This window comes from Phoca vitulina, unplaced genomic scaffold (assembly GCF_004348235.1).
Source record: "Phoca vitulina isolate PV1807 unplaced genomic scaffold, GSC_HSeal_1.0 scaffold36, whole genome shotgun sequence".
Classification (NCBI taxonomy): Eukaryota; Metazoa; Chordata; class Mammalia; order Carnivora; family Phocidae; genus Phoca; species Phoca vitulina.
In genome coordinates this window covers 7,225,491-7,238,098 of record NW_022589739.1, presented here as the reverse complement: position 1 = coordinate 7,238,098, position 12,608 = coordinate 7,225,491, and the positions used below count along the sequence as shown (strand labels likewise).

The window sequence follows — 12,608 nt, the reverse complement described above, 5'->3', positions numbered from 1 at the left end:
TTTGTATGAGGAAACTGCAGATAAACTTCTTGTTTGTTTCTTTCTAACAAGGTTAACCAACTCGAAATTAGGTTCTCATAAATTCAAGAATATTATTTTGTGAGTCACAAAAGTCAATGGGTTCTTTTGAAAGTTCTTTTCCACTATGTGTTAAAATTGGTAAAAAAGATTAGAAATGATAAAACATTAAACTCATTTTTAGGTGAAAAAATTATGTTAATATTATTTGGTGAGTTATAAGATCATAGAACTGAAGTTTACAAATTCATAATTTCAGCTTAACGTAAATAAAAGGGACTTCCCTAGAATCCCTAATTTAGAAGTTTATAATGCTGGACACTAAGATCCAAGATTTCAATCTATTTTTTTAAAGAATATATGTTGAGGGGTGCCTGGGTGGCTCAGGCGTTAAGCATCTGCCTTCAGCTCAGGTCATGATCCTAGGGTCCTGGGATCGAGCCCCACATTGGACTCCCTGCTCCGCGGGAAGCCTGCTTCTCCCTCTCCCACTCCCCCTGCTTGTGTTCCCTCTCTCACTCGCTGTCTCTCTCTGTCAAATAAATAAATAAAATCTTAAAAAATAAATAAAGAATACATGTTGAAACCTTAATGATCATGTAACATGGCATACTGAAACATTCCATAAAGACATAGGCCATTTGATCATATTAGACATATTGGTCTAAAAAGTAGGCCTTATTCAGATGACAAAGAATAGTATTCTGTGGATCATAATTTGGGTAAAAACTTTGTATCTACTATGAGCAAAATTAAAATATATCTCTAAAATCAGATGTAGTTAGGGGTGCCTGACTGGCTCAGTCAGAAGAACATCTGACTCTTAATCTCAGGGTAGTGAGTTTGAGCCCCACAGTGGGTATAGAGATTATACTTTTAAAAAAACTATAGGGGTGCTTGGGTGGCTCAGTCGGTTAAGTGTCCCACTCTTGATTTCAGCTCAGGTCAAGATTTTAGAGTCGTGAGACTGAGCCCAGCATTGGGCTCCCTGCTTGGCAGTGATTCTGCCTGAGATTCTTTCCCTCTGCCCCTCACCCCACTTGCGCTCAAGTGCTGTCTCTAAGGTGAATAAATAAATCTTTTTTTAAAAAAGTATAAAATCAGATGTAGTTAACATGATAGAATAATAAAAACAATATAGTACTAGAAGGTATCTACTTCATTTTACAAACAAGGAATCTCATGACTGGAGACATGAAATCACTTGCCATGATCATACAAGCTCATTCAATGTAGAATGAAGACTGGGGCGCCTGGGTGGTTCAGTTGTTAAGCATCTGCCTTTGGCTCAGGTCATGATCCCAGGGTCCTGGGATCAAGCCCCACATCGGCCTCCTGGCTCAGCAGGAAGCCTGCTTCTCCCTCTCTACTCCCCCCTGCTTGTGGTCCTGTTCCCACTGTGTCTCTCTCTGTCAAATAAATAAATAAAATCTTTTAAAAAAATGTAGAATGAGGATTAATAAGTCAAGTCTTCTAACTCTTGGGCTAGTTCTCTTTCCATTGTTTTGTATTCATATACAACCTTTAAAAGAAATAGGTATTAGTTCAAAGAAACTGTTTAGAAGAGAAGACATATGAAAAGTCAAACTATAAATCTGGAAAGATGTCCACACTTTTTTCCATTAAGTATAGTTGCATGTAGTAATAACAATACACAGTTCTTGCTGTGCACTCCTTCCTAGTGTAAAACTGTCGAAATTTAAGAAAAGGCATTTAATATTAAAGGACTTTGGGAGCCTGTTCTCAAAAGTTTCTCCTGTTGTTTTAATGTCTCATATCATTTTAAGCATATAATACTAATCAGTCATAGTTAATTCAATGAAATGTTTTCTCTACAGAATGCATCTGTGACGGATGTCAAGGGGAGTGTTAATATACAGCATTCTGTCCAGTAAGCAATTCTCAGTTTGAAAAGGGGAGAGGATGGAGAAAGGACCCTTTCACAAAAAGCATAATCTTCACCATTCCTACTATAAAGAGAATCCTATGTGGATATTTGTATATGCTGCAAATTATCAAACAAACTTTAGAATAAATTCAGGATATATGTCCCCCCAATTTTTATCTCTGTCTGAATTATGTTACTTATGCTAGTTTTCACTAGATTCTCTTGGTTGAGTGAGGTCTGAGGATTAGTCTCTAGGATACCATCAAGTATAATGTTGACTGTGGGGCACCTGGCTGTCTCAGTAGGTGGAGCGCGTGACTCTTGATCTTGGGGTTGTGAGTTCGAGCCCCACGTTGGGTGTAGAGATTACTTAAAAAATAAAATCTTAAAAAAAAAGTATAATGTTGATTGCAGTGAGAATTGGAAGCCCAGTTCTCATTCTTCTCTATTTGTAATTTCTAATTCAGTGAGATAATCACTGCCAAAACCCTCCTTGATGGAATCAAGATTATTTCAAAGAGAGATATTCATCACCCAGTTGTTCATAATATTGACAAGAGGGGAATTAAATGCCCATTAGGAGATGGTTTAAGTATATTATACCCATGGTTAATTAATGTGTAGACATTAATTATATCTATAAAGAGATTTAGTTTTAAAAAAAAACCCTTATTTTTTTTTAATTTTTTTATTGTTATGTTAATCCCCATACATTACATCATTAGTTTTAGATATAGTGTTCCATGATTCATTGTTTGTGCATAACACCCAGTGCTCCATGCAGAACGTGCCCTCCTCAATACCCATCACCAGGCTAACCCATCCTCCCAACCCCCTCCCCTCTAGAACCCTCAGTTTGTTTTTCAGAGTCCATTGTCTCTCATGGTTCTTCTCCCCCTCCGATTTCCCCCCCTTCATTCTTCCCCTCCTGCTACATTCTTCTTCTTCTTTTTTTTCTTTCTTAACATATATTGCATTATTTAAAAACCCTTATTATTAAAACAAAATACACCTATTATTTTTTCCTTTGTTCTCTTACTTTTTTCCCCAATACATTCTAAATTTTCTACAATGAGCACAATTTAAGTGTTTGATAACCAGGGGAGGGAAAAGAGAAACAAAGAAAAAATGACTAGGCTATTCTTCAGATAAATCTATCAAATGTTTTATGTGATTTCCTACACTGTTCCAAGTTTTCTCAACAAGAGATCAGTTTAGAAATCCATTTTTATTACTTCATTTTTCCATATAAATTACTCAATCATTTGGAATTGTTGTATTTTACCATGAGCATTTAAATTTATTTTTTCTCACAAAGTTCAGTAACTATTTAAATAACACTTGTTAAAATGTACAGATTCCACTAATTTGTAATGTTTCCATTGTCAGATATTGATAATAAGTAATAAGACCAATTATGGTCTTATTCTTGATGATTTTTCTTGAACCAATAACACACTGATATAATTTTTGCACTCTTGTAATATATGTTTTAGTATTTCATATTGGTATTTGGTCTTTGGAGACAGATTCAAGCTTTTTGACTTAGTACCTGAAGGTCCTGGGTAAGTCTTTTAGCCTCACCCATAAAATGGGAATGTTAAAACTTACCAAGTGCTAGTCTTTTGGGGTGTTTTTTTAAGATTTTATTTATTTATTTGAGAGAGAGAGAAGAAAGCTGGGGGGAGGGACAGAGGGAGAGGGAGAAGCGACTCCCCGCTGAGCAGGGAGCCTGATGCTGGACTCAATCCCAGGGCCCTGGGATTATGACTTGAGCCAAAGGCAGACCCTTAACCAACTAAGCCACCCACCCAGGCGCCCCACAAGTGTTGTTCTTGAGAGAATAAAATAAAATAAATTACCTGTGAATTAAATTAAATGGAATAAAAGTGCTGTAAAACTTTTAGCACAGTGCCTGGACCATGATAAGCCTTCAATGTATCATAAACATGATAATCTTTTTTTTTCTATCCATAAGCTTTTTGCCTGGACTGCCCTTTCTATTTCCTTTACTCTAAGTTTTCATTAGCTCTTGTTTTTATTTATTTATTTATTTATTTATTTATTTATTTATTTAAAGATTTTATTTATTCATTTGAGAAAGAGACCGAGAGAGCACAGAAGCAGGGGGAGAGGCAGAGGGAGAAGCAGGCTCCCCGCTGAGCCAGCCAGGTGGCCTAATCTGGGGCTCCATCCCAGGACCTGGAGATCATGACCTGAGCAGAACGAAGACAGACGCCCAACCATCTGAGCCACCCAGGCGCCCCCTAGTTCTTGTTTTTTAAGCAAGACTGAATCCTTTAAAATCTGTAAGACTTATTTCAGCTGCCCTGTCTTTAATTATTAGCTCCATCACTGAACTGGTACTTAGCATAGGTACTTAGGAGTATCTTTATACTTAAATTTTGGTTTTGCCTCACACACAGATTTTAAGCCAACCGAGATTAAGAGACATGTCCTATTCCTTCTATGTACCTCTTTCTTTATTCCTCATCTTACTTCTCCAATATACCTTCAATCATTTCCCCCTCCCATGCTTTAACAATTTATTTGCTGACATACCAAATGTCTTTACTGTGAATTGCATCATTATTTTTGGTTCATAAACACATTTATAACCACATTAAAAAGACTTTAAAAAGATACAACGAAATAAAAAATTTACACAGGTTTATCATTTTTTAGATAAGCCATAAAAAGCAACCTTACATTTATCTTGTTTTACTGATTACATAAAAAAAAATTTACAGTCCTATTGTCTAGTTGAATAATTTTGGGAACATGCTTTCAAAAGTTTAATGCAAAGGTTTTGCTTGTGATTACTGACAGTGTTACTGTATCCTGGAAAGGTAAGAGCCAACATTTTTAAAGTTGCACAATTATACTTTGGATGGTGTGTGTCCCTAAGTTCCTCCTCTTCAGGCTTCCAAATAATGTGTCATAGTATATTTGGTACGAAGTAATTCACACCAAATGAGAATTAAAAAGATCTATTTTTGAACTGATGATATAATCCAGAAATAAAAGAAAAACACATTTTTAAAAAAGAACATAGTTAACTTCACACCAAAATTGGGAAAAACATTAATGATGACCTAGAAAGGAACATCATCTGAGTTTTAATATTATTTTCTCAAATTCTACCTCATTGTTTGTGCCATTTTTGGGGACCAATTCCAAACATTAACTTTCTGTTATAAGCACAGAAAAGCTATCATACAATTCTGGTGAGTACCTAACCACCTACGTGCAATCCTATAGGAGCCGGAACTCTTACAGCTTATTTTCATTTTCAGAATTTTGGAAAAACTCTTAAGAAGCAGAATCTACCCTTTTGTAAGTTGATTATAAAAACTAAGTATATTATAATTTTTGGTCCACTTAAAATGGAAAATGGGCAAATATCTGACCTTAAAAAGAAACAAAAGTTTTTAAACATTGATTCCAAATACACAAGAACCTACATCTTGGTTTCTAATATTATTCTCCACTCAAATGAGCCAAGGCTCCTTGGAAAAATGGCTGATTTCAAGGCCGAGGGCAAGGAAGGAATCAGATGATCCTGGATCAGCTTATTATGACACGAAGTTTAAAAAATGCTTTAAAAAATTATGGGGTCGGGTGGCCTGGGTGGCTCAGTCGGTTAAGCGTCTGCCTTTGGCTCAGGTCATGATCCCAGGGTCCTGGGATCGAGCCCTGCCTTGGGCTCCCTGCTCAGCAAGGAGCCTGCTTCTCCTTCTCCCTCTGCCTGCCACTCCCCCTGCTTGTGCTCGCTCTTGCTCTCTGTCAAATAAGTAAAATCTTTAAAAATAAATACATAAATAAATAAAAAATGATAGGGCCTTATCAAAAGAATACAGGAACCAACCTGAAGGGTACAAATCTAGGATAATTTCTGCATGAAAGCCATCAATTAAATGGTATTGAAGAAAAAAAAAAGTGGAATAAATGAGTCTATAGCTCAGATAGACAAGACAGGAAAACTCTTTCTTGCTTATAGTAAAATGTCAACTCCTGACTGGTAAAGGTAGAGATGTTTGGAGGCAGGAAATAATCATTTTACAACCATCATAATAAAAATTGGCACAGGCGGGGCGCCTGGGTGGCTGAGATGGTTGAGTGTCTGCCTTTGGCTCAGGGCGTGATCTCCGGGTCCTGAGATCGAGCCCCATGTCCGGCTCCTGGCTCAGTGGGGAGCCTGCTTCTCCCTCTCCCTCTGCCTGCCGCTCTGCCTTCTTGCACTATCTCTCTGTCAAATAAATAAATAAAATCTAAAAAAAAAAAAAGAAACACACTTAGTATTTCCAATGTTGGTAGTATTCCAACTGCTGATGTATAATCTGAATCTAAAGATAAGAGACATCAGAAAAAACACAATAATGAATATTCTATTAAAAGGGGACATGGGACCTGCATTATTCAAAAATGTCAGTGTCATAAGACAAAGGGTGAGCAACTATTCCAGATAAAAAGACACAAAGAGAAATGATAATTAAAAGCCATATGTGATTTTAAACTGCATCCTGTACTAGAGAAGAAAAAAAGGGAGAGCGGGGTGCCTGGGTGGCTCAGTCGTGAAGTGTCTGCCTTCGGCTCAGGTCATGATCCCAGGGTCCTGGGATCAAGCCCCGCATCAGGCTCCCTGTTCGGCAGGAAGCCTGCTTCTCCCTCTCCCACTCCCTCTGCTTGTGTTCCCTCTTTTGCTGTCTCTCTGTCAAATAAATAAATAAATAAAATCTAAAGAAAAATAGGGAGAGCTATAAAGAACATAAGCAAATATTATACTTACTTAGGTGCTCTGATGTTGGGTACATATTTACAGTTGTTATATCCTCTTGATGAGTTGACTACTTTATCATTATATAATGACCTTCTTTGTCAATTATTACAGTTTTTAGGTTAAAGTCTATTTTGGGGGCGCCTAGGTGGCTCATTTCGTTAAGCGTCGCACTCTTGGTTTTGGCTCAGGTCATGATCTCAGGGTTGTGAGTGAGATCGAGCCCACATCGGGTTCTGCATTCAGTGGGGAGTCTGCTTGAGATTCTCTCTCTCTGCCCCTCCCCTCATTTGCAAGCGGCTCTCTAATAAATACATAAATCTTAGAAAAAATAAAGTCTATTTTGTCTGACAAGTATAGCTACCATAGCTTTCTTTTGGTTTCCATTTGCATGGCATATTTTCTTCTATCCCTTCACTTTCAGTCTGTGTCTATCTTTAAAGCTAAAGTGAGTCTCTGGTAGGTAGCATTTAGTTGGGTCTTATTCTTTTTAATCCATTCAGCCATTCTAAATCTTTGGATTAGAGAACTTAATCTGTCTACTTTAAAGTAATTATTGATCAGTTTGTACTTCTAATGCCATTTCGTTCCTTGTTTTCTGGATATTCTGTAATTCCGTTGTTCATTCCTTCCTCTCTTGCTCTCTTCCTTTGTGACTTGATGTTTTTCTTTAGTGGCATGCTTGGATTCCATTCTCTTTATCTTTTCTGTATCTACTACAGGTTTTGCTTGTGGTTACCATGAGGTTTGCATAAAACAATTTATAATAGTCTATTTCAAGTTGATAACAACTTACATTAGAACATATTCTAAGCTCTACATTTTTAATCCCCCCTCATCTAATTTATGTTAGGTGGTCATAATTTACATCTTTTTTTAATCTTATGTATCCATTAACAAGTTTTTGTAGGTATGGTTATTTTTACTACTTTTGTCTTTTTAAAAAAAGATTTTATTTATTTATTTATTTACTTGAGAGAGAAAGAGGAGGAGCAGAGGGAGAGGTACAAGCAGACTCCATGCTGAGCATGGAGCCTGATGTGGGGCTTGATCTCATGACCCTGAGTTCATGACCTGAACCAAAATCAAGAGTCACTCAACCAAGGCCACCAAGGTGGCCCACCACTTTTGTCTTTTAATCTCTTCATACTAGGCTTTATAAGTGATTAACTCACCATCTTTACATCAGATATTTTTTACAAGTAAGATTTATACTTTAATATGTTTCCCTGTTACTAATTAGTACCCTTTCATTTCAGCTTAAAGAACTCCCTTTAACATTCCTTATAAGGCCAGTCTAGTGGTGATGAACTTCTTTAACTTTTGCTTGTCTGGAAAACTGTTTATGTCTCCTTCAATTCTGAAGGACAACTCTGCCAGGTAGAATATTCTTAGTTGAATGTATCTTGCCACTCCTTACTGACCCACAAAGTTACTGCTGAGAAATCTGTGCATAGGCATGGGGGATCCCTTGAATGAACAAGTTGTTTTTCTCTTCTACTTTTAAGATTCTCTCCTTGTCCTTAACTCTTGACACTTCAATTATAATGTGTCTTGGTGTTGATTTTTTTGGGTTCATCTTTATTGGAACTCCATGCGCTTTGTGGACCTTGATGTCTGTTTCCTTCCCCATGTTTGGAAAGGTTTCAGCCATTACTTCTTCAAATAAGTTTTCTGTCCCTTTCTTTCTTCTCCTTCTAGAATACCTAAACTGTGAATGTTGGTCTACTTGATGTTGTCATATAAGTCCTTAAAACTATCTTCACTGTTTTTCATTCTTTTTTCTTTTTGCTCTTTTGATTGGGTGATTTCCACTGCTCTGTCCTCAAGTTCACTGATCATTTCTTCTCCTTCACCTAGTCTGCTGTTAAATCCCTTTTGGTATTTTTCAGTGCAGTTATTCTATGCTTCAGCTCTGTGACTTTTATTTGGTACTTTCTTATATTTTCTTTGTTAAAATTCTGACTTTGTTCATTCATTCTTCTCCATCTTTATGATCATCATTTTGAACCTTTTATCTGGTAAATCTCTTATCTCCATTTCTCCTTTTTCTGAGGTTTTATTTTGTTCTTTCATTTGGAACATATTCCTATTTCTTCATTTTACTTGACTTTCTTTGTTAGTTTCTATGCATTCAATAAAACAGCCACCCCTCCTAATCTTGAAGAAGTGGCCTCTTGTAGGAGGATGAATCTTATCATTCAATCTTATAGATCTCGGCTGTCTCTCAAACCTCTGTGATTGTCAAGCAGACTACCTTATTCTTAGTGCTTCCTGTAGTTGAGGGTATATCAAGACCTGTCAGTGTGCTAAAGAGAAGGATCTCAGCAACTAGATTCAGACGGACTAAAAGCCAGGCCCTCAAGAAGCAGCTTTTAATGTATGCAAATATACGTCTTTCAGCAAAAGACTTGGAGATGGGTATTTCTGTCTGCTCCTTCTGCACTGAGTCCTGGGTGGGGATGGCCAGTTAAGAACTTTCTTTCTTGGGGCAACTGGGTGGCTCAGTTGTTAAGCATGTGCCTTCGGCTCAGGCCATGATTCCGGGGTCCTGGGATCAAGCCCCACATCGGGCTCTCTGCTCAGCGGAAAGCCTGCTTCTCCCTCTCCCACTCCCCTTGCTTGTGTTCCCTCTCTCGCTGTGTCTCTCTCTGCCAAATAAATAAATAAAATCTTTAAAAAAAAAAAAAAAAAAGAACTTTCTTTCTGTGCTGAAGCCCTGTAGGAGCTTAAACCTTCCTGGCTACCAGAGCCAGGGGATTAAAAGGGTGCACTCCTTGGGCAGCAACTGCAAATTCTGAAGTGCCAGACATGTGCACATGTTAATAAACTAGCATGCTGGTTTTAATACATCAGTCTAATGAATGTGGATAATATAAGTCTGTGTCATGAAAGGTGACATCTCCTCTTGTACTGCAAATTCAGACTTCTGCATCTAGAATTGGAGTTTTAATTAAAGTAACCCAAACAACAAATGCTTCTTTGTGAGGCCATTTTAGAAAGTAAGCCAGTCCTTTACTCCGGCAGTGATACCCATTCATCCGCAGGTAGCAGAAAGTACTGCAGATAATGCAGATTGGCTTACTCAACATCCTCCAAACTCTTATAGTTTCCTTCGTGTACTATAGAGCTTTAAAAGCAAAACAAACAAGCAAACAAATGCATAACAACAACAAAATTTTTTCTGATTCCTTTCGGGGGGGTGGGGGTGGGAGAGGAGGGATCTTCATGCAATCTGACTTCCACAAGGAAACAATCCATATGAAATTTAAAGCAGAAGTCACCCATTTAAGTCAGGCTGCACATGAGAGGTTAGATTTTTAGGGCAACATGTAAAGGTTATATTGTCTAGTACCCAACATCCTAAGTGCCAAGTGGTCAAAGGTAGAAAAAGTATGGTTTCTACTAAAACAGACCCAAGCTAGGCAATTCCTAGTACCCAAAATTGGTTCCCTGCTCACCCATAACCCATGAAATTACATAAGCTGCCCAATACACTGTCATGAATCCTTTTATGCATAAATTAGAGAAAGTAGATTCAGTTGTCTGAAACTAAGAACCCCAACAAATATTCCGAGAAACCTAGTATTTTTCATTTCTATGGTTCTAGCTTATGAATTTCAGTCCTGTTATATTGATACTCCCACCACTAATAATAATGACTTGACATTTAGTTGGGTACTTAAAAAATAATATTAAGCACTGTGATAGGTGATTTATAAACATTCTGATTATATGCTCTATATTCTGTAAAAGACCTCTCAGGAAAAGGACTGACAGGGAAATCACAGTTTCTCCATGAGAGGATACAAATCTTCCTAATAAACCAATTCATGAATAGGCCATTCTTGTGAATATTCAGATAATGATCAATATTTTAAAAGAAAACAAAGTTTACCTTCTTCCTCTCTTCTCCAACAGTATAGTACACCTCAGTCTTTCTAAAGTAGCCCAAAGAACTTAAACTTACAGTTCTAACAAAAACAAATATGGCATTAAAAAAAGATTCCTAAATGTTGTTCTTTTGGCTAGAAAAGTTGTTGTACCTGAAGATTGATTTCTGCCTCATAGAAGGTTAGGCATGAGCAGTAATGTCGATCTGAGTCAATATCTGTCAGGACCACCACAAAAAATGTTGGCTGCTTCCTCTCTCTGGACAGCTGCCACCCACCAGGCTGACAAAACTAAATGGGATAGAAAAAAATTGTCACATTTTAAAGGTATAATGAAAATTTATTATTTACAGATTTTTGTGAAATGTTAAATATCCCTCCATTGTAAAAAAAAAAATCCAGCTAATGTGATGTTACCTAAGCCAATATATATATTTAAGTACATATTTATAATGTAGAACACTTTCTCTAATGTACATATACATTTTATGAGGACAACTTAGATTTTCCACAAATGCTACTCATTCTGAGACACAGATTGGCATATGTAGAAACAAATCACCATAAATGAAAAACATCCCCACCTTTAGAACAAATCATGAAATGAGTTGAAGGTAAAGTACTAAGTACCTATCACTGATGGAAAACAGAATTATTTTAAAATTCCTTCATTAATCTAAGTCTCCAATTCAATACAATGAAAAAGATATCTTATTCATCAAGATAGATAATGTACATTAATGTATTTTAAAGAATAGAAAACATACAATGTATGCTCTTAGACCACAACAGAACTGAACTAGTAACAGAAAAATAGCTGAAAAAGTCCCAAAATACTTGGAGGTTAAACAACACACTGCTAAATAAACATGGGTCAAAGACAAAATCTCAAAAGAAATTTGAAAAATATTTTTAACTAAATGAAAATGAAAATACAACTTAATTAACATTTTTGGAATTCAGCAAAAGCAGTGCTTAAAGGAAAATTTATAGCACTGAATGCATATATTAGAAAAGAAGAAAGATCTAAAATCAATAATCTAAGCTTCTATCTTAGGAAGTTAGAAAAAGAAGAGAAAATTAGATCCAAAGTAAGCAGATGAAAAGAAATAATAAAAATTAGAGGAGAAATCAATGAAATTGAAAACAAAAAATCAATAGAGAAAATCAACAAAACATAGCTGGTTCTTTGAAAAGATCATTAAAATCAACAAGCCTCTAACCAGTTAACTAAGAAAAAAAGAAGAAGAAAAGATACAAATTACTAATATCAGAAATGAAAGAGGAGACATTACTACAGATCCCATGGACATTAAAAAGATAATAAAGAAATACTCTGAACAACTCTATGCCTACAAATTTGACAGACTAGATGAAATGGATCAATTCCTTAAAAGACACAATCTGATAAAACTCATACAAGAAGAAATAGACCACCTGAATAGGTCTCTATCTATTAAATAAATTGAGTCAATAATTAATAACCTTCCAAAATAGAAAGCATCAAGCCCAAATGAGTTCACTGGTGAATTTACTAAATATTTAATGAAGAAACTATACAATTCTCTACAATCTCTTCCAGAAGACAGAAGCCAAGGAAATACTTCCTGATTCATTCTATGAAGTCAGCATTACCCTAATAGCAAAAGCAGGAAAAAAAAAAATCATAAGAAAACTACAGATCAATTTCTCTCATGAACATAGATGCATAAACCCTCAACAAAAGATTTACAAGTTGAAACCAACAATGTATGAAAAGAATTATAAACTACAACCAAGTAGGATTTCTTCCAGGTACACAAGGCTGGTTCAACATCTGAAAGTAAGTTCAACACATCAAGAAGACAGATAAGAAAAAAATCACATGCATATCAATACATGCAGAAAAAGCATTTGAGAAAATCCAACACCCATTCATGATAAAAACTCCCAGCAAACTAAGAATAGAGTGGAAGTTCCTTAACTCGATAGAGAACATTTACTAAAATCCTACAGCTAATGTCATACTTAATGATAAAAAGCTAGAAGCTTT

General features: G+C 36.2%; 1 protein-coding gene across 3 annotated transcripts in view; it reads right to left on the bottom strand.

Moving 5' to 3' along the window:
- The window catches only part of SBF2 (SET binding factor 2), a 450,441-nt gene that overhangs the window by 238,063 nt on the left and 199,770 nt on the right, over nucleotides 1–12,608 (bottom strand). For all 3 annotated transcript variants that reach the window (XM_032427050.1, XM_032427051.1, XM_032427052.1), the window contains exon 3: nucleotides 10,730–10,867. In XM_032427050.1, coding sequence (XP_032282941.1) covers nucleotides 10,730–10,867 — 138 coding nt within the window. The remainder of the gene's footprint in view (nucleotides 1–10,729; nucleotides 10,868–12,608) is intronic.